The sequence below is a fragment of the Anabas testudineus genome, chromosome 18, assembly GCF_900324465.2.
Source record: "Anabas testudineus chromosome 18, fAnaTes1.2, whole genome shotgun sequence".
NCBI classification, from domain to species: Eukaryota; Metazoa; Chordata; class Actinopteri; order Anabantiformes; family Anabantidae; genus Anabas; species Anabas testudineus.
The window spans coordinates 29,041,738-29,062,504 of NC_046627.1; the positions used below are offsets into that span (position 1 = coordinate 29,041,738).

Sequence of the window (20,767 nt, forward strand, 5' to 3'; positions counted from 1 at the left end):
GTTCTGTAGAGTTTATGTCAGTGGGTTCTGAGTGTGAAGAAGAACTACAGGAAGAATGTGGCCTATCACAACTGGAGACACGCTTTCAACACTGCCCAGTGCATGTTCGCCCTCCTCAAGTCAGGACGGTTACAGGTCAGTCCAGCAGGTTAATCTGACAGCTGGATTATTTACAAAAATAAATAAAATGGAATGGATTTTTCCACAGTATTATTCTTGTTTTGATGGACCACTCCACGAAAGCATATATGTCCTTATATCCTTTCAGGCAGCCATAGGTGTCATAGTTGACTGTACCACACTGTGGAGAACTGAGTGTGCTTATGATAAACGAGTCTATTGTTGATCGTGCAAACACACTCTGACATCCAAAACTGAATAGCTTTCAAATGAAAAGCATCTTCATCTTTTTGTACAATCAAGCCGCAGAGATGAACAAAACCAATTTGTGGCTATTGTAAAGAGGACAGTATATGTTTAAAAATGTGTTGCTCTGAAAAGTCAAACTCAAACCGGGTGGCTTTTCAGCATGCACCACACTTACATCTGCATTACCATGCTACAGTATCCCGACTTTGAAACTAAACTGGAAATAAATAACGCCATCTTACAGTGTGGGCGGCATAAAGTGGCAGCAAGAAGGACCCGGGTTGGATCCATTTGGATGAATGTATTTCCTACATCATTCCCAATCACATTGTTTGGAAAACACAGAAAACTGTTGGTTTCTGTGACACAGCACTCATTTGTGCACAGGATATTGGCAGCTATCAGCAGCACCAGCGTGACAACATTAGCATCAGCCGTGCTGGAGCCCTGCTTCCAGCTGTGATATATGTAGAAACAGGCCTGCTGAGTGCCCACACTGCCACTGCTGTGTGGAGAGCTACAACAGTGCTGCATGCACACAGCCACAAGGCTTGTGTTTGGTTTAATCATGGCAACAGATTGACATGTGTTAACCGGCTGCTGTGTAGATGCAGTTTGTGTTTGTATTTTTCGACTCTAATCTTTATTTCTGTTGTCCCCCCCCCCGCCCCCCTTCATCCACCCATCTCCTGTCAGAATAACCTCAGTGATCTGGAGGTCTTGGCTCTGATGATTGCAACACTCAGCCACGACCTGGACCACAGAGGAGTCAACAACTCCTACATACAGAGGTACAGCAGGAGAGCATGAGTCATTTAAGTATATGTGTGATTGTATATGCATGTGTGGGAGCAGGCTGTATCCATTCTGTGGGTTTCTTATTTCTTCTGTGTGTTCGTGTGTCCAGGAGCGACCACCCACTGGCCCAGCTCTACTGCCACTCTACCATGGAGCATCACCACTTCGACCAGTGCCTCATGATCCTCAACAGCCCTGTAGGTGCCCTCGCCCACTCAGTTCATAAACATGCGCAGGAAGCCTCCCAGTTAACCCATCTTTCTTGTCATCACATCAGTTAGAGGTTGACGTTTCATTAGGTGCTTAGTGTTAGCTGTATCGGTGGTGGAACTCAAGGTTCCTTGTATTGCAAAGGCAAAGCTGCTAGTAGGAGTGATCCAACACTGCCTCGTAAAAATGGCCATGCTATACAGCTGAACCACAAACACGATGACGTTTTTGTGACAAACATAATCATATAATGATAATCTTGTGGTATGGTTTTGGAAAGAATGAAGCCTGGAAGATTCGTCAGGCAGGATTTTTCTTCATATTTTCTTCATGGCCCTCATGCTTGACACTGAGGAAGACCCCACCTTGACCTCTTTCTTACACAGTCAGTTCATCCATTACTAACCCGAGTGACTGTGTAATGTGAAATGGGGGGAGTTGTTGTGCCTAATTTATTACCCAATTCTGCTGCTCTACTGAGCTTTTTAGCTTCCTCCAGTGCATTGTTTGGTTTTACAACCCATTTACAGTAGTAACACAGAGTCTGAGATGCACTCATCAACCCCCACAGGCAGCTGTTTCCCGCAAAAAAGCTCTGATAAACACAAACTGATCATAAGTACCAAACAGAGGTAAAAACGTGATGCTGCCTCAAATGACCAGCAGTCTTTTTTCTCCATCGTGGATGTGAGCAAAGCAGCAGGAACAGACAGAGGGAACAAAAACATCAGGCGAATCATCTTTTCACACTCGGATTTTGTTCCCATCGCAGTTATGTAAAGCATGACATCAGCTGCCCTCTCGCAGCTGCAGCTGATTCGTAATGTAGCAGCTGAGCTCTTGGCACAGTCCAGATGCTCGGTCTCCTCTTCTCCCTGTGTCCCTGCAGGAATGATTTTAAAATCTATATTGTTTACAAAGCTCTGTGGTGAACTACAGCACATTCTATATCAGGTCTCAGATCTGCCATTGTCCTAAAGCAACAAGTACTAGACCAGACGTCTATGATTCCAGCTACAAGTTAGGCATGGCTCTCTTATTGCAGGAACCACAATCTATTTCCAATGCCTAAAAAGAAAGAAACTGCTAATCTAAAAGTCTCTAATGTAATAACACCTGTTATTAAACTGGTAATGTAATAAAAAATAAGACTGGCCATGATGTTATTAAAATGTTGCACATAAAACAAAAACTTTTGCCTGTAATGTAACAGGTGTTACACGTGTCCTCACTGAAGCCTTCTGTGCATTGGGGAGTTTTGTGTGTGAACTCATCCAGACGCACTCCCTCAGCTACTTTGAGTTAAACCAGGGCATCATCCCTCACCGGCTTCCTGCTCACCAGCATTGTGATTGTTGGGCCTTTTCTATCAGGAACTGATCCGAGCTCTCTGTAGAACCATGATTGGAACGCATCAACACGTGGTCTTAGCAGTGTTGTTTTGTTTGAGCAAGGCACATGATAGAGAGCAAGTCTCCTACCACTTGTGATTCTCTGAATGCCTCTTGCTTATGCTCTTATCTGATGCTGGCCCCATTACTTGGGAACTCTCACACTTTCAAAACAAATCAATCCTCAGATGAATCTTGTACATGTCCTTGAGTGTCTTGGCAGATCTATGATTTGCTCAATACCTTCACAATATGAGAAAAACCATCTTGAAACATTTGGCCTTCAACTGGAGAAAACAGAACCTCTCATTATCCTGGCAGATGTTCACACACACAATCAGTCTGCACAGGTTGAACACTGTGTTCCTATGATGTGTAAAGTTATTGTGTGAATGTGATCCATAATCTAATGTTATTGTGTCCCAAATAAACCACCTAAACCACCTTTATTTGAAGTTTTAAACTAGAATTACAACATCTGTCAGCTATCTGTCCAGGCTCATGTTCTAATCAGATCATCCATGAGTCTAAGTTGACATTTGTGATTAATTTGAAGAAATCCATTCAAGGACAGTCCAGAGTTAGAGTAAAAGAAAAAATCTGCAACAAATATATAAACCAACAGTTTTTTGTTTTGTTGGTTTGTCTGTTTGTTTGGGTCAGAAGATATGTCCTAACACATTATACAGTCAGTGCCCTCTGGTGGACAAACCATGTAATGGTGCAACAGTCTACATTGCCAGAGATATTTGAATTCCTGTACTTGCTTATCTTCCTAAATGTTACTAAGCTAATAGTCTGGCCAACGTATGGCTCTGGCTCTACAATAGGTAAGTAGGTGAACTGAAGTTTTAATCTTGAAACTTGCTTACAATGATAGATTTACAGTGTGAACCTTCACATAAACAGTCTCATCACTGATATATGTCACCTGCTTGAAAGCACTTTGAAAGGTCAGCTTCGAACTGTGTCACAGTTCAAAATGGTTGAGCCTCAGGTTGATAGCTGCTGTTAATAGGCCTCAATGTTGCTGCAAGATCCTGGATCCCAGTTTTATTCATTAGGTCTATTCTGCTCACTACTCAGCCGCTAGCCCATCATGAAACACTCTGTTATCCCAGTAAAATAAAGCAGCCTGCAGTCTGATCTAATCTTTATGGCCTCACAACAAACTCCAAATACACTCCTGACTCTACGGCACCACTTAACCCTGCTGCTGCTGGATACATTCAAACATATTCACACAGATACAAGCACACACACACACACACACACACACACACACACACACACTTATCATTAGAAACTTTGTCACATGCTGACTGATAACAGTTTATGCCAAAACACTCTCTTAAACGCACTTGAAGTGGAAGATAGGAATGGAATAATGTGTCAGCACACTTGCATATAAACACGCAAGACGTGTGGCCTGCATTCAGTTGTTAAAGTGATTTGTGTGTGTGGTCTGCTATGCCCTGTGGTGGTCCATCACGGTGCAAACTGGGGTCAGCACTATGAGCACACATTTCTCAAAGGGTTGCTATCTTAATATCAAACTTTGGTGCATGTACTACACAAGCGTCTATCATGAAGTAACATACTTGTCTCTCTCCAGGCAAACCAGATCCTGAGCGGTCTCTCTCTGGACGAGTACAAGACCACTCTGAAGATGATCGAGAGAGCTATTCTGGCCACCGACCTGGCCCTGTACATGAAGTAGGTACCAAATGTCAAACCCAGATGGAAATCAGAGTGGAGAGGGGTCGAGAGGGACAGGACGGAGGAGGGAAAATCTATCTGGGCAGAGGAAGGGATTGAAAGAGAGCTTCTTATGTCCCCTGAGTCTCCTGACTGAACTGTTTTCCTGGGAGTACGGCAAATAGCACAGTGTCTTGTTACTTATACTCTTTATAATTGCAAAATACAGGAATGTTGAAATTTCCTTCACATCTTCTACTATGTAGTTTTTGTAAGGGATTAATAATACATCCACTAAACACACCATCCAGTGGATGTTGGGCAAATGACAAACTAGACTGTGTATAAAGAAACAGTATCTCTGGTCATAGAGTCAAGTAGCTTTTTTATTGTCTGATACTTAGTGAATGTCCAGTGCATGCATGGAAAACGTTGCCCTATGAAGCTTTTAACGTGAACAATGTGGGGCCATATCTTGCTGGTAGTTCCATTTCTGTTTGCAGTGATTCAAGCAGTTAAGACAGACCACCGCACACTTTGCTTTGTTTAGGACAGGTTTAAGTCTCCAGGAAGCTCGATTGTCAGTTCAAAATATCAGGCTGCAGTTTGTAAAGTTCTGTATCAGAATCAAGTGGCTACACATCAGCATCCATTTGAAACAAACTGAATGCTCCACTAGGCTCCGACTTTGTCTCGCTGCTGTTTGGTGCTCAGCAGGTCATTTTCAGCAGGCTTATGTTTTGCTGCCTGCTGCAGCTTGAGGTTGACGAGATCATAGATTGTGGGCTGCAAAACCAGAACAAAGCACACAGTGACATAGCTCCACACAGCTGAGAGGAACTCTAGTGACATGTTGAGCGAATGCTTCTCCAACATGTGTGGCAAAAATCTCAGCTTCGTTCACAAATAGACCATTTTCCTAATTTGCTTTTTAACACTTCTTAAATTAGGGTTTCATTTGAACTCCCAGCACCCCCACCTGTCCAGTTCTTCCCTCATATTGACAGCTGCTTCTGGTGGCTGTACTTGAGTCGTCTTTCATTGCTTCCCAACTTTTTCACACCTTTCTTGTATCTACCTCAGTGATTTCAGCTCTCATCTCACCCCTGTTTCAGTCTAGACAGTGGGTGGTTGAGGAGGTAAATAGGTTATATATGAGGATAATTATCTGCTACGTTGTGATGTGTGTGTGTGTGTGTGTGTGTGTGTGTTCTCAGGAGGCGAGGGGAGTTCTTTGAGCTGACCAAGAACAACCAGTTTGTTTGGGAGGACGAGCAACACAAAGACTTACTGAGGTGAGTACAAAGCTTCCAAACCTCAAAAAAGGAATAATTTGACATTTTGGGAAATATGCTAATTTGCTTTTCAGTGAAGAGATGAGAAAACAGTATTTCTGTGGTTGGCCTCTGACTATAGTGTGGGTTTTGGTTTTTGCACAATACTTCTAAACCACTGCAGTGGTGGGCAAGTCTGGTCCCCGAGATCTAGTGACAGTAACTCTGAATACAGCAGAGTTACTGTCACTAGCTCTGTTCAAGAACTAGTTCCAGCAATGTTCCTTTCTATTTTCAATGGAAAGAACAGCCTGCTTCTACTAAGTCATGATGTCACTAGATCTCAGGGACCAGACTTGCCCACCGCTGCACTAGATTATACATGTAGTTGCAGTAGTTTACAGTGTCACTTGACCTTTTCTCTTTAATTAAACATTTCTGGTGTCAGCCCGGCACATCAGTCTTGTCTAATTAGTTTAATTAGTTTTTTTGTCCCTGTACTATATTTTAAAAAAAGTTAAAAAACAAAGTTAAGTTAAATTCGACTCTTATTAGCTTTGAGATTTGCAGCAGCTTGAATATTCTGTCATTTCTTTCACACCTAAATGAGCTTTTGAGGTTTTGAGATTAGTGACTTAAAAAAGCACAATACTGTATCCTTACGTTCAGCACTATCAATTTAGAAATACTGATTTAAACGACCATTTATTTATGATCTATAGGATGCAGGTCTGTTAAGATGAGTCTGTGTCATTGCATGTCGTCCTCCAGGTCAATGTTGATGACTGCATGTGACATCTCAGCCATCACCAAGCCCTGGCCAGTGCAAAAAAGGGTAAAAAACAAAACCCACCTGTCTCTTCCTTATTCATCTGTGTGTTTTTGTACTGCGATTTTCCTATTTGGAGAATACAGTTGTTTCTCTGTATTTACTTGTCTGTCTAAGAGTGTCAAGTGTAAAGTGTCTTGAGATGACTTTTGTTGTGATTTGGCACTATATAAAGAAATTGAATTGAATTATATCATAAAATCACATTAATCCTTCAGGATGGTTTCATATCACCGCTGCACTGAATAGAACAATGAGCTGAAATAGGCTAAAAATCTGAAAAACTCTCATTCTGTCACTATACATTCCTCATACAGTAGTAATTTCATTGATTGTTACAGTAAAAATATTGATGAGTGCAGCTTTAATTTTGCAGCCTTCCAACCTTCAAAGGTTAAGTATCTCCTGCTTTGGCTTCAGCAGCTGAGGTGCGGCCTGTGGTGCCACATGCTTGAAAACATCTACCCACACAAAGTAACACTTTATCGTGGTTGTCTCACTATGTCTCAATTTGAATTCTGTCTCTTCTCACTCTGAACATATTTCTCAGCTCCCTCGCTCTCCTCCCCTCTCTGGCTTTCTTGCACACACACTTGTTTCATCGTTCTCTTTACCCATCAGAGTTGTGTCCCCTGTTGTTTCATCTCCCTGGTGACCTTCGTTAGTCTGCACCTCGTTAGGAACAACAGTGAGAGGGGACAAAGCTTCAGACAGGCACACTCTGTGTGTGTGTGTGTGTGTGTGTGTGTGTGTGTGTGTGTGTGTGTGTGTGTGTGTGTGTGTGTGTGTGTGTGTGTATGTGTTGACAAGCGAGTGCTCATTAATAAAAACAGCTGTGCCCCTGTCCCCAGATGACACCTCTAAAAACATTGAGGGCAGTAAACATGCACACACATGCAAATATGTTCTGTCACTTCAGCACACGCACTCTGGCACCTCATCCAGATCTCATGAACAAACTGAGCCTCTGATCTGCCAGAAGTGAAGAGAAGCTTCACCTACAAAGGCGTAGCTTCACATGTGAAGCTGCAATTTATACATTTTATTCTAGATTAGTTTCATTCAACTACATTCAGTTTGAGACATGGTTGGTTGAAAAACATAAGCTGGTACCCTTGTCCATGGTAGATGATCCTTATGCTAAGACATACTAATACATTAGCATTCAACAGATACAACAACCACAGATGGTTAAAGCTGCACTAATCAATATTTTTGTATTGACAATGGGGAAAATAACTGAAAATAAAGAATAAATGAGCTCATTGTTTTAGTTTGACTACCTGTAACTTTGATGTTTTGGTTCAGTCTCACCATTCTTGTCAGCCAGCAACTACTTCATTATTTGTATTCGGGGCAGATTCTGCAGGGGAAAAGTGGAGGCCGCTGCCCATCCTATTGTGAGGTTTCTCCTACAGATGATATGTTTCATGTTGGATTAGTTGATGTCAAACGTTTTGATGCCATTTTGGTGATCTACCTAAATTAGATTAAATAAATACAAGCTGCACCCTTTTCTTAAATATTGAATTCTACAAACTGTCAAACGTCAAGTCAGGCACTAATTCCAGTTTTAAGTGTAACATAGCATTTGACTCACTAAGGTGATTTCTGAGGTCTGGTAACAAGGCAGCACCACAACAAGAAAGTAATCGTGCTTGAACCTGTGGATGACTTGGAATTATCTAGTGGGTCTCTCTGGGAGTGCTGAGCCTTGATTACAGACTCAATCAAGAGCTGCAGATGCTTCAACACACACATAGCACAGCGAGTGACACTGATTGGAGCCTGAGGCTGCAGTCAGATCTCATTTGCCCCTCTGTAAACAGATGGAGACCATTAACTACCGCACTTTTGGCAAGCTTCGTCTGCTTCCTCACTCCATTTCTCTTTCTATTGTTACGGCCCATTTTACACCACCTTATATTCTCTCGCTAATCTCCCTTCTGTCTTGCTGTCTTCCATGTTTAGTTTTTGCTGTATTTTGTTTTTCAAGGTTCTTGTCTTTCTAGTCATTTCACAACATTCAATTTTGACAGTTGATTCTGGCAGCATGAAAGTATTTTGTCATGTCTATGGTAGGATGTCCCAACCTTATTGCCAAAATCAGCCTCCTGGGATGTTCATTGAAATGCCTCCACTGAAAGTCAAACTACCACAAATAGCCTGGAGAGTTTGTGAGATAAAATGAATAAAAAAACCCACCTCATCCAAATCAAACTGAGGATTTAAGACAAATGATGACAGAACATTTTGAGAGACTGCTTTGAGAAGTAGAATCAACAAATGCAGCATTAACAGACTGTTTGCTTTCTATCTTCTGTTATATTAATAGCTTGCCACTGTCTCTGGTGTCATGTGTAGATGTAAGAATTTAATGCTTGTAGTAAAATTAGATAGAACTTAAAATGAAAGTCATTATTTCATTCTTGTTTTGTAACAAACAAATCCACATGTCTGTCTTGGATTAAAGAATTGTACATGAAATGATCTGTCTCCTCCATCTAATGCAGATTGCAGAGCTGGTGGCCACTGAGTTCTTCGAGCAGGGGGATAAGGAGAGGCAAGAGCTGAACATTGAGCCTATTGTAAGTAAACTCTTTTAAGAACTAAGAGCTGTGCTAAATATAACATTGGTGTGCCTCAGGGATTTGTTTTTGGTCGTCTGATTTTTACTATTTATACACTTTTCCCTTGATCTCACATCAGGCTTTGCATTTATGCTGACAACACCCTAACTATACATTACTACATTTCATTACAGTCTTTTTAGATAAACAATTGATAGATATCGATTTTTCAGTCTTTACATAAGTACTGAAGTAAAAATCATATATTCAACCTGGTTTTAGTTCCTGAATATGAACAAATGAATTTGAGTGGGAGGGTTATAACTTTTCAGAAATTTGGTATGGCTACTTTCAGTAGCTATTGCCCTCTGCTCTACAACCTAACAAAGAACTTCGTATACAAACAAAAGAAAGCAGAATTTGCTACTTTAAGAATGGGAATTCAAAATAACCTGTATTCTTCTGATGTAGTTTGTGTTGTTCTGTCCTTTCACTCTAGGACTTGATGAATCGTGAGAAAAGAGATAAGATTCCCAGTATGCAGGTTTCCTTCATTGATGCCATTTGCATTCAGTTATATGAGGTAATTCAACCAATTTGACTTGTAGTTGCTCGTTTTTTTGTCTGCAGAAAAAACTGTGTCTGATGAATAGCTAGTAGACTGGTTGCCAATAAGAATGGTGAACATTCATCCTTTTATATTTCACTGACTGAAAAGAATTTTGAAGAAACATTTGGAAACAATATGAAAAATAAATAAACACTGTATTTAAACAGAATACTCATTTAGTTTCCCTTGTTAAGTAAAATGTCACTGTCCACTGTCACAGACCTTGGCTGGCATGTCGGAGTACTGCTCCCCATTGCTGGAAGGATGTGTGAAGAATCGGCAGCATTGGAAACGTTTGGCAGAGGAATGCGAGAAGGGGATCGTGAACGGCTTGGTGTGATCCCAAAGCTTGCTTGACTTTGGGTTCTCCCTGTCCAGTTGGGTCTCACAAAATTTAATGAAGATCACATGATGTACACGTATGAAAGAACAAACAGCGATGTTGGTGCAAAAGATCACGTTGTGAAAAAACACAAGGTTCCTTAACACCTAAATCGTTTCTTTCAGTTTGGGTCTTATTTAGTAAATGGAAGTCCATCCTTCCAGTTTGAAATAATCTGTTTTGAAGGTGGAAACCAGCATTGACTACACCCCTACCAAAATCTGAAATCATGTTCAGTTTGTAGTAGGGTTCAGTCAGGTAGGCTCACAGCCTAAATCTAGTAAGACCCAAATAGTTATATCCCTCAAAGTAACATTCTCAACCAATTCCCACAATAATTAACTGTTACCTGACTCGCACGGCAAACATGTGGGATGATAATTTAGCATCCATGTGTCATTGTGTCAGAGGTCATGCTTATTTCATCAAACTTTGTGAGACTGTTCCTGTTGTCACCATCCTGTCAAAGCTGTCACTCACGAGAGAGAGAACAGAGTCAGCACTAAGCTATATTTATTACCATAGCCATTGTTATTTTTGCACAGAGTGGCTTTCTTCTTGAAGTTTCACATCCACTATCTCACCGGTAGTGATTTTTTAGGGGAACACTGAATGGTAGGATATAAATCCTTCAGGATCAGCACTATTACAGTCGGGTAAATGTATTGTACTTACTTATTTCTTTACATAGTGTCACGATAACTCATAAGCTCGAATATGTCTTCGTTCACAGCACACACACAAACGGTTTGAGTTTTGTCAATTTTTTGTCACTCATTGTCTTAACTATGTCTTTACATATTTATTTTTGTTTCATATATTTATTAGAGTTTCTATATTGTAAGGTTGTCATTTTGTCAAGAGCACACAACTCTTTATAGTGAAAGAAATGTAGTTTTCATACTTAAAAATCCCATCTCTGCTTTTTCAAAGTACCTTTCTTAGGAAGAACTCTTTCAGATGACATTTGTACTGTATTGTGTTGTTTGAGTTTTGTTGTTTTTGTTTTTTCAAAATGTAAAATAGCCAAAGACTAGGCCTGCACTTTTAAAGATAGTCGGTCTAGATTTTTCCACTGCCTTGCTGTGATCAAGTAGGACCACTTCACAATTAAAAGTCAAATGGTTAACCCGTTATTTGTCGTAAATTGCACTTCTAGACACGTGGCTTAACATTTCAGCCCACAGAAAAGTGGTTCCCAACCTATGGGTATGCCAAGATAAATCCAAAGGATTACCAGCAGATTACAAGCATTTTTTTTCTTGTTTTGACATATAGGCTTTTAAAAATCCTTAAAAGGATCAAAGAAGGAAAAATCACGACACATGCTTTAACATCAGCCTGTCCTTGATGTTAACATGTTGATATTACCCAATATTATCTTAATTTAAGAAATGTTTTTCAAAATATTCATTTTTAGTATAGCAAAAGTATCTGCAACCCTGTAAATACAATATTTAACTATCCATTCAAAGAATAATATGATTTGGTATTTGACAGGTTTCCATAATCAAATAAAGCATTACGGCATAACGCTCAGTCCAAGTACAAGCCTAAGTCTTCCTTAGCTGTGGAAGGGTCAAAAGTAGACAATTCTGCATTTTATTTCATTATATATATATATAAATATATACATATATATAATATAATAGTGATGAACTGCTATCATTTACTTCACTTTACACAGTCATACAAAAACAACTGGTGCCACCTAGGTGCATTTTATTAGAAGCAACAATCAGGCTCATCGGATCTGATCTTAATAAAACACTTTTGTAGACTTGCATGCTCAGAAAGCGATTTGGTTTCTGTTCTTGTTTTTTGTACTTTGAGTCCTCAGAACAGTCAGAAATGTGTTTGTTGTCAACCCTCTTCAGAAACGTAAATATCTACCACTTTCTCACTGCTTCAGTCACAGAAGAATTTGTTTTGTTGCATGTATATCAGAGGGCATTACACCACAGAGAAATGCTTTTTATAAACAACAGTCTTGGGGTGTCTGCTGCAGGTGAGAGGTGGAGTTCTGTAAGTGCTGACATCACAGAACACTGTGAACCAGAGCAATGATACATCCCGTTAAAGGGTAATGCTTATTTTACTTACAGTTATGGAAATTGTTCTATTATTTGCTATGTAAATGTGAACTGCAGACACACATTTTTAACAAAGTCTTGCTTCAATGTTAGGTTTGAATGTTACACTGCACTGTCACCTGTGGGTCAAAAGCAATATTATCACAAAAATAAATAAATAAGAAATACTGTGATAGAGTGAAATTACATATATTTTAATGACATTTTATAAAAGTTTAACAAATAAAGCACTAGCTTCTAAAACAGAGTTTGACAACTTGAAACAAACTGGAAACAACAGTTCATAGTGAACAAATCATTGCTTGAGAAATATTTACATCAGTGGAAAGAGAGCAGACTCCACATCGTCCTCAAAAACACACAAGGAAAAGTGAAGGTCAGAGAGAGAAACCCAGTGGACAGGATACAGACGCTAAGGTACGACGGGGCAGTGTAAAAGGGGGCAGTGTTGCTTGAGTTGATGGGTTGTTTAAACGGAGTCGGTCCTCTTGTATGCTACCATGCTGTTCACTTTGTGAATGGAAGTGGTGAAGGAACGTAAACGCACCTCCTCTGACTGATCAATGGTCTGTGGCCCAGACTCTTCCCACTTGTCTGGAACCACCAGGTCTTTGTCTGTGTAGACCAGGAGGTCAAATGCACCTGGAAGAGGGGGGGAAAGTCCAGAGGATCAAATGGATTAGTAAAATATCTTTTTTATTTTTAAACAAAACTGAAACAAACTTAAGGTTAAGTTAGGACTAAAGGATAAGGCTAGAGAACTGTCAGGTTACTCACATGGTGTCTCCAGCAGAGGCAGGAAAGTAACAGTGGCTGTTATCTGTCTGATGACTGAGCGGATCTCATCCTGAATGGTCTTAATAGACTTCTCTCTGGGTGCACTGAGTAACACAGGAGAGCTCACATTATCTAAAGTACTGTGTACAGACACACCGAGTGAGGCAGTGTGCAAGTCAGAGCCACAATTGAGCAACAAAAAGCTGTCTGTTATGATCACTGATCTACATTTTTGTTGTATATCCTTTTTTAACATCTACTTATTTACTAAGTTGGACTTAAATCTAGGTAACATAACTGTGTGTTGTTACTGCAACCTGCCATGCAGCTGCTGTTTATTCTTTCCTCATTCATTTGGAGCAGTAATGGTGGTGAGGAGAAGGACTGCAGTATAATCAATTAGTTTGGTGTTGGTGTATTGAAAACGATGAGACTGAGAATGTGGCTTCCTTCATGTTGCCGTCACTCTCAGCAAACTGGCATTAGAAATGTGTGGGTGAACACATGAGTAGTCACAGTTGTTGCTGTCCCTAAGTGGTGTCTCAAGTGCAGCCTGCAGTGTGGACTTGACCCACTGATAAACTAGTGTCTTCTGCCTTCTGTGTGTTGTGGGAGAGTCCTGACTGCCATCTACTGGTGTCTGACTGAACTGAACATACAGGAGACATATTTAAACAAGACAACAAGTAAACAGCAGTAAGTCTGACCTGCTCTCCTTGGCCGATTTGTCGCACTCAATGTCAAACTGCCATCTCTCCAGCACCTCGTTGGTTTCCAGACATGTAATCACCAACACCAGCTTCTGCACCGTGCACTCAAACAGCCACTCTGCGACACAGAGGCCAAACACATTTACTGACTGAAGCCCTGGAAACTAATGCAACAGTGCTCTTCTTCAGTCAGTTTATAAAACACAAGTTAATACAGTTAAGGCACCATTTCTATTTCAAGTCAATTTGTTGCATAAGGATAATAATTTCTTATTTTAACTCATCGACAAATAGAAAACAATACCTACCTTTGAGTTGAGACACTACATTGGTCAGGTAGTTCTTCAGTTTGGGATCAGTGGTGAGTTGAAGACTCATGTCATAGTGGGTGACTCTGGAGAATGTCTCTGGAGGATAAATGCCCCGCTGGTACAGGATGCTGTTAATGCCAAAAGCTGTGGTGGGGAAGACAGAATTGAACGGTTAAAAAAAAAAAATCACCTTGGACAAAGTGATTCAGTCATGAGGTCCACTGTTAAAAAAAGATGGAAATTAAATAAAAGACATTTTATTTTTAATAAAACAAAGAACATTCATGCAATAGCAAAATTTAAATCCTGAAAATGTACCTGCAATATTAATCTAGTTAGTCTGTTTAACTAGACACGGGTTGATATTGTATAAATATACATGTAAACTATTTTTCTTCTACACTGTTTTCAGTTTCAACAGTTTATGGACTTCAGCTTTTAGATTAAACAAATAGCTGCAATCATTCCTTTCAATGTAGCATTGAAATACAGTAGACTAGCAGCAAAGTAGAGAACATCGTCCATATTAAGGCTGTGTAGATAGATAGAGCTGGCAGATGTTGACCAGGAGCTCTCCTCAAACTTGTACATGTATATAGTAAATATTTTGTAGCTACACTCATTTAACGTCACATGTAGCTAATGTCCTTGGTGGGCGGAGCACTCCACTGTGGACACGTTTAGCTTAGAAGTCCACGTTTAAAGAAACGAACTTGAGAAAATAGCTTCATTTGGTGGGATATGAGACGAAAAGAAGAGATTTTCGATGTCATTTCTTTACTTTTATGGAGTATCATGACATATTCTGCGCCACACCAGGTTACACAGGCCCGGTAACGTTAGCATATTAGCACTGCATGCCTGCGTGTCCGAGCGTTCAAAACGAACTGCTGAAAAAAGAAATCAATATGAATACTTACAGAAGAACTCGGCCACAAGCTCCGCGCTCCCTTTGAGAGTGATGCCTTTCAATGTGCTGGTCATTTTACTTTCTACTTTTTAGTTAAACTGTCGACAATAAACCTTTGTTGTGCCCTTTTCCTCTCCTCTTCAACTACCCGCCGTCCAGTTTGAAATTTCTCAGCTCCTACAAATGCGCATGCGCAAGAGTCTGTGGCGCATCCTGATGACCTACAAGATGTGTTTACAATTAGCCGACTCTAGAGGGCAGTGCAGGAAAAGTCCGAGGGCTCAGTATTAGTCACTAAAAACAGTTTATTCCTTCACTTTTCAGTTAAACTTGACATTTAAAGTAAATGTTTTACTCAGATTGGACCTTGTCCTTTAAATGTTCACTCGTGTAACAGAATAAGAGAGGTTTTGACAATGTATGAAAGAGTTTAGAGTGTTAGAATGACGTATATTATAATATCCAATATATATAAAGCAGCAATTGCGTTATAGTTCACTTAGTTTTTATTTACAAAAACAGTATCTGTACTAATAGAAGAGAACAATGAAAATACACATGCTTATCAATGTTAGATGTTTAGATTGTGGATGGGATATTTAAACAGACCTAGACAATATAATTGCTTGAAATAATTCAATTCATTTCAATTTTATTTATATAGTGCCAAATCATTAAAATGAATCTAAATTCATCTCATTGTATGGTTTAAGACCTTACAAAATATAACTGTATGCAGAATTATATAGAAAATCCACTTGAGGGGCACTATGCGACAGGAGAGTCGTGATTGTATATATGGTGTGTGCACTGGGGAAGATTAAGCCCCTTCATAATAAAAGAGAGGGTGCTAAGCAACTCTGTCTACTTCCATCAACTTAAACTCAAATTATACAATTAAAGTTACAATGATATGATGCTTGTGGAAACAATCAAATCAGATTTTCTTTTACAATTGTTGTTGTAACTTCTTAGATGATTTCATAAAGAGGTGGTTCCTAAAACAATCAAAAGTTGGAGTAGGAGTACTAAATCTAAATCTCATTCTTGTGTGTGCTTTGGCAACGCTACGTTGCAGTTTTATGACTGTTTACATTTGTGTTGGTCTGCTTTGAATTAAACATGTTTGAATCGTAGCTATGGCCACACAAACAGCCGATACATTTACAGACACGCAAACAGTAATCTACTAAATGTCCAGAAAGTAATGCAACGTGTGATTCCACAAACAGTGATAGCTGGTTTGGTACTTTTAACTTCAGCTCAGCCTATAGCTTCCAGGGCCACAGTGTTACAACACTATCTCCCATCCCAGTGAGAAACCCAAATGGTGTCACTTTAACAAGTCTCCGCTGGTCTAAACCAACAGCTCTCTGGTTTTTTATTGAAAGACCTCAGCACCACAGTCATGTTTCATAACAGAGACTGTGGGTACTGGCTTCAAGCCCTCTCAATGAAAGACCTCTGTATCTGTCTGGCACCATGAAATGATATGGCTTTTGCATGTTCTTTGTGCTTATAAATGATTTGATGAGTTTGTATTTTCTTCAGGGAAAACCATCCTGTTTACTGTCACATGGGACAAGCAAAGATTTTAGAAGGTCAACTTCACAAAATCCCAAAGTCTAGTTACCACGCTAGTCCACCTCTGATGGAGGTTGCTCCTTAATTGCTGCTATGAGAAGTTACTTTGCGGTGGTGAGAATGACAGAGCTAAGATCCTGTGAGACTTCCAGATACAGACTGACAAACTGGTAATGGCCAACCAACCCAACATAGTAGTGGTGGACAAACAGGAGAACAAGGCTGTAGTGATAGATGTAGCAATTCCAAGTGATAGCAACATCAGGAAGAAGGAGCACGAGGAACTTTAATAACTTAATTCTGAACATAATTTGTAAAGATGAAGTCCTCAAATAGTTTGTTTTGTCTGAGTCACCAAATTAGTATTTCAAGCTACAATATATGTGATAGCTACAGTATTATTCAATGTAGTTTATTTTTATAGCATCAAATCACAACAAAATAATCTCAAGGCACTTTGCACTGTTAGTAAACCCAACAAATCCCCATTGATCAGCACCCAAAAATCCTTTAACAGACAAAACCTCCAGCAGAACCAGGGTCAGTGTGGGCGGCCATCTGCTACGACTGGTTGGAGTGACTAGAAACACTATTCTTAAACGTAGAGATGGTGTCTGTCTCCCAAACCTGAACTGGGAGCTGGTTCCACAAGTGAGGAGCTTGATAGCTCAAGGTTCTACCTCCCATTCTACATTTGCATTTAATAGCATCTGGCCTGCACTGCTGGTAGAGACAGAAAAAAAACCATGCAGGAGGACAGAGGAGCATGTTCAACCAGAGACTGATTAATATCAAGTGCTCCACAGAGAAACAACAGGTGATCCTTTCTCCCTGTGGCCATCAAACTGTAGAACTCCTCCCCCATCTGTAAGGAGGTGGGGAACTGACTATCATCAGCATTATTACTTATGTAGGCTAATGTAAGCAGGCTAACTTAATACCACAATATCTAAATGTTGAATGTTAAAGAGGCATACAGCTTAAGCGACAAGTGGTTGATAGAATATTACAATAGTCTTTTTCTGAATAATCAGAAAAAAAATGGTATTGTCATTCAAGGACTGGGTAGATCAATGTCTAATCGGTGGAGCACAACAGAAGTTGTCAGCACATCTGCCACTTGCCGAGATACTGTTTCCACAAATATGTCTCACACATATGGGCAGAGTGTCTGTTTTCACTGTACTAGAAGGTGTCAACCAAAGTCCCGTCGAAGCCTATACAGTATGTTTAAAGTGCATGCTGTTCAAATTTAGTAAGTAATGTGGGCTACAGTAGGATTTAGCTTCTTTTTCTATTTCAATGCTTCATTTTATATTGTCATAAAACTCATTTTAGATATTAGATTTTTTGACCACAGATTAGATGGTCAAAAAACTTATTATAGATGTTCGAAAACATCCCACCAGCACCTCTACAATGCATGTATTTTATTCTTACTATTTCCAGCAGCTGGTCTGTGTTCGTCATTAAACGGCATCACATACAGATTGTGTGTTAACAATGGAAATAGTGGAAATTCCACATTAGTTTGTCATTCCCTCTCAATGTTTTTATAAAACTGTTGATCTTCTTTTGCTAGTAATAATATAATGAAACTGTGTGTGGAGTTGATGGAGTTGATCCCACACTGTACCATTGATACACTCCTTAAACACAGGATAGGAAGGTTGACTGCATTTATAATTACATATTGACAGCAGAGATATGATTAAGTACAGTCCCTATACAGAATAATGAGGCATTTGCATCTCAACTGATTCTTACAGGTGCAGTTTGTCCTACTTTTGTTACGATTCCTCCCTCTGCCCCTGTCTGTTATGTTTGGTTCTGTGTCTCACCCTCCTGCCACACCCACATATGGACTTCCTCTACTCTCCACTCTCACTCACCGGACTAATTGACTCATTCAGTTCACCTGTGCATCCCTCCACTTTATAAGCTCCCATCCGTCCTCTGCTCATTGCTGGTTTGTCACACATTGACTTTCATGCTCTCACACTACTCCTCCAAGAATCTGGTTAGTCTGTTTGTCAGGAACCTCCATTTTGTTTGTACGTTTGGTTTGTTTGGTCTGCGTTCATGCAGTGTTTTTTTGTTGATACTTTGTCCTGTTAGTTTTGTATGTTTTGTTCTCGTTTTCCTGCCCTCGGCAGTGATTTTCGTTTGTCACTTTGTATTTCGTTTAGTGAGTTGTAGTTTGTATTTTTGTCTAGTCCTTTCTTAGTTGGTACTTTGTATGTTTTGTTGTTTTATTAGTTTGTCTTTTGCCTGCGTCGCTGCAGTGTTTTGTTTGTCACTTTGTACTTACCACCGTGTGTTCGGGTCTCTTTCGTTTGGTACTTTGTTCGTGTTTGTTAGTTCCCTGTGTCCCCTGCACTTTTTGTTAATAAATATCTTTTTGTTCTTACTCGTTCGTCCCGTTAGTCTGTTCGTAACAGAACAAACCAGCCAGCTTGCGACCATGGAATCGCTACGTTCCGCCACTGGTCGCTACACCCTTCCTCCCTGTCCTAGTTTTTTTTGTTATGGAGGCCTGGCAGAGATACTTGAGGAGGAGTATCTGGATTTACTCTGTAGTGCAGAGTATTTAGTAGGGTGGCTGGACTCTATTGAGACCTTGGAGGATTTTGAGGCCGTTTTTACTGTTGCCATCAAAACCTTTGTCAAGAAAGGCTATTTGATGATGTATACTGAGTTTCAGGACCTCAAAGTAGCAGTGATGACCATTCTAAGGTCCAGTAAGAGGAAGTTTTTTGAAACGTCACCCAGTCAGCCCCCCTTGCTCTCCTCCAGTACTCCCCGGTCCCCAGTGCTTGTTTGTCCGGCAGCTAATGCTGCTTTTGTTAGTCCCGCAGCTAGTGCTGCTTTAGTTGGTTCTGCAGCCGAAGCTGCTTTTGTTAGTCCCGCAGCTAGTGCTGCTTTTGTTGGTTCTGCAGCCGAAGCTGCTTTTGTTAGTCCTGCTGCCGAAGCTGCTTTTGTTAGTCCTGCAGCCGAAGCTGCTTTTGTTAGTCCTGCAGCCGAAGCTGCTTTTGTTAGTCCTGCAGCCGAAGCTGCTTTTGTTAGTCCTGCAGCCGAAGCTGCTTTTGTTGGTCCTGCAGCTGATGCTGCCTTTGTTAGTCCCGCAGCTAGTGCTGCGCTAGTTATCCCAGCAGCCCATGCTGCTTTAGTTAGGCCCCCGGCTAGCACTACTACTCATGTTAGGCCCCCAGCTAGCGCTGCTTTAGTTGGTCCCCCAGCTGCCGATGCCGGTTTTGTTAGTCCAGCAGCCGATGCCGTGTGTGTTAGTCCAGCAGCCGATGCCGTGTGTGTTAGTCCAGCAGCCGATGCCGTGTGTGTTAGTCCAGCAGCCGATGCCGTTTTTGTTAGTCCAGCAGCCGATGCCGTTTTTGTTAGTCCAGCAGCCGATGCCGCTTTTGTTGGTCCCGCAGCTCCCGCTGCTTTTGTTGGTCCTGCAGCCCAGGCTGCTTTGGTCTCGGCTCCTGTTCCTGTCACGGATCCGGCTCCTGTTCCTGTCTCGGATCCGGCTCCTGTTCCTGTCACGGATCTGGCTTCTGTTCCTGGTCCTTCAGCTGTCGCCGCAGTTGCAGCCACCTTGATTGCTGCAGTCACCGCTGCTCTGGTGTCAGCTGCTGCTCCGGTCCGTGCAGCCGCCAGGTTCCCAGGCGGGTCGACGCAGAGGTCGCCGTCGTCGCCGTCTCTTCAGTCTTCGGACGGGTCGACGCAGAGGCCGCCGTCGCCGCCGTCTCTTCAGTCTTCGGACGGGTCGACGCAGAGACCGTCGCCGCCGTCTCTTCAGTCTTCGGACGGGTCGACGCAGAGGCCGTCGCCGCCGTCTCTTACCTTTGAACTTTGTTTGTCACCCCAGGAGATGTGGTGGGATGACAATGAGGACACCACCACCCTGCTCCTGTCTCCTTGGGGGGCCCCTGAGAACTGTGCTCCTGTCCTGGCCCTCAGCTCCAGCTGGCTCAAAGTTCGTCGCCGCCGGGCAGTCCGCCCGGGGCTCTCCAGCCTTGTTCGTCGCCGCCGGGCAGTCCGCCCGGGGCTCTCCAGCCTTGTTCGTCGCCGCCGGGCAGTCCGCCCGGGGCTCTCCAGCCTTGTTCGTCGCCGCCGGGCAGTCCGCCCGGGGCTCTCCAGCCTTGTTCGTCGCCGCCGGGCAGTCCGCCCGGGGCTCTCCAGCCTTGTTCGTCGCCGCCGGGCAGTCCGCCCGGGGCTCTCCAGCCTTGTTCGTCGCCGCCGGGCAGTCCG

At 41.6% G+C, this 20,767-nt stretch overlaps 2 protein-coding genes across 5 annotated transcripts in view; one reads left to right on the forward strand and one right to left on the reverse strand.

The window, feature by feature from the left end:
- The window catches only part of pde5ab (phosphodiesterase 5A, cGMP-specific, b), a 70,629-nt gene extending 59,369 nt beyond the window's left edge, over positions 1-11,260 (forward strand). For 3 of the 4 annotated variants that reach the window (XM_026353094.1, XM_026353095.1, XM_026353092.1), the window contains exons 14-22: positions 10-135; positions 1,066-1,160; positions 1,277-1,364; positions 4,384-4,484; positions 5,684-5,761; positions 6,512-6,575; positions 9,083-9,157; positions 9,639-9,722; positions 9,970-11,260. In XM_026353094.1, the coding sequence (XP_026208879.1) occupies positions 10-135; positions 1,066-1,160; positions 1,277-1,364; positions 4,384-4,484; positions 5,684-5,761; positions 6,512-6,575; positions 9,083-9,157; positions 9,639-9,722; positions 9,970-10,089 (831 nt within the window). In that variant the 3' untranslated portion in view covers positions 10,090-11,260. The remainder of the gene's footprint in view (positions 1-9; positions 136-1,065; positions 1,161-1,276; positions 1,365-4,383; positions 4,485-5,683; positions 5,762-6,511; positions 6,576-9,082; positions 9,158-9,638; positions 9,723-9,969) is intronic. The other variant, XM_026353093.1, reaches the window with a different exon arrangement.
- A 1,139-nt stretch (positions 11,261-12,399) lies between these two features.
- mad2l1 (MAD2 mitotic arrest deficient-like 1 (yeast)) lies at positions 12,400-15,103 on the reverse strand. Its single transcript, XM_026352472.1, has 5 exons — positions 14,943-15,103; positions 14,020-14,166; positions 13,709-13,829; positions 13,002-13,105; positions 12,400-12,866 (listed from the first exon to the last, which is right to left on the reverse strand). Exons 1-5 carry the CDS (start codon positions 15,004-15,006, stop codon positions 12,694-12,696), a joined length of 609 nt encoding a protein of 202 aa, XP_026208257.1. The 5' UTR covers positions 15,007-15,103; the 3' UTR covers positions 12,400-12,693.
- Positions 15,104-20,767: the final 5,664 nt, after the last annotated feature.

Coding starts and splice junctions, on each gene's coding strand:
- mad2l1 (XM_026352472.1), bottom strand. CDS start 15,006: ATGACCAGCACATTGAAAGGCATCACTCTCAAAGGGAGCGCGGAGCTT. Junction 14,167..14,942: donor GCTTGTGGCCGAGTTCTTCT/GTAAGTATTCAT, acceptor TCCCCACCACAG/CTTTTGGCATTAACAGCATC. Junction 13,830..14,019: donor TGTAGTGTCTCAACTCAAAG/GTAGGTATTGTT, acceptor TCTGTGTCGCAG/AGTGGCTGTTTGAGTGCACG.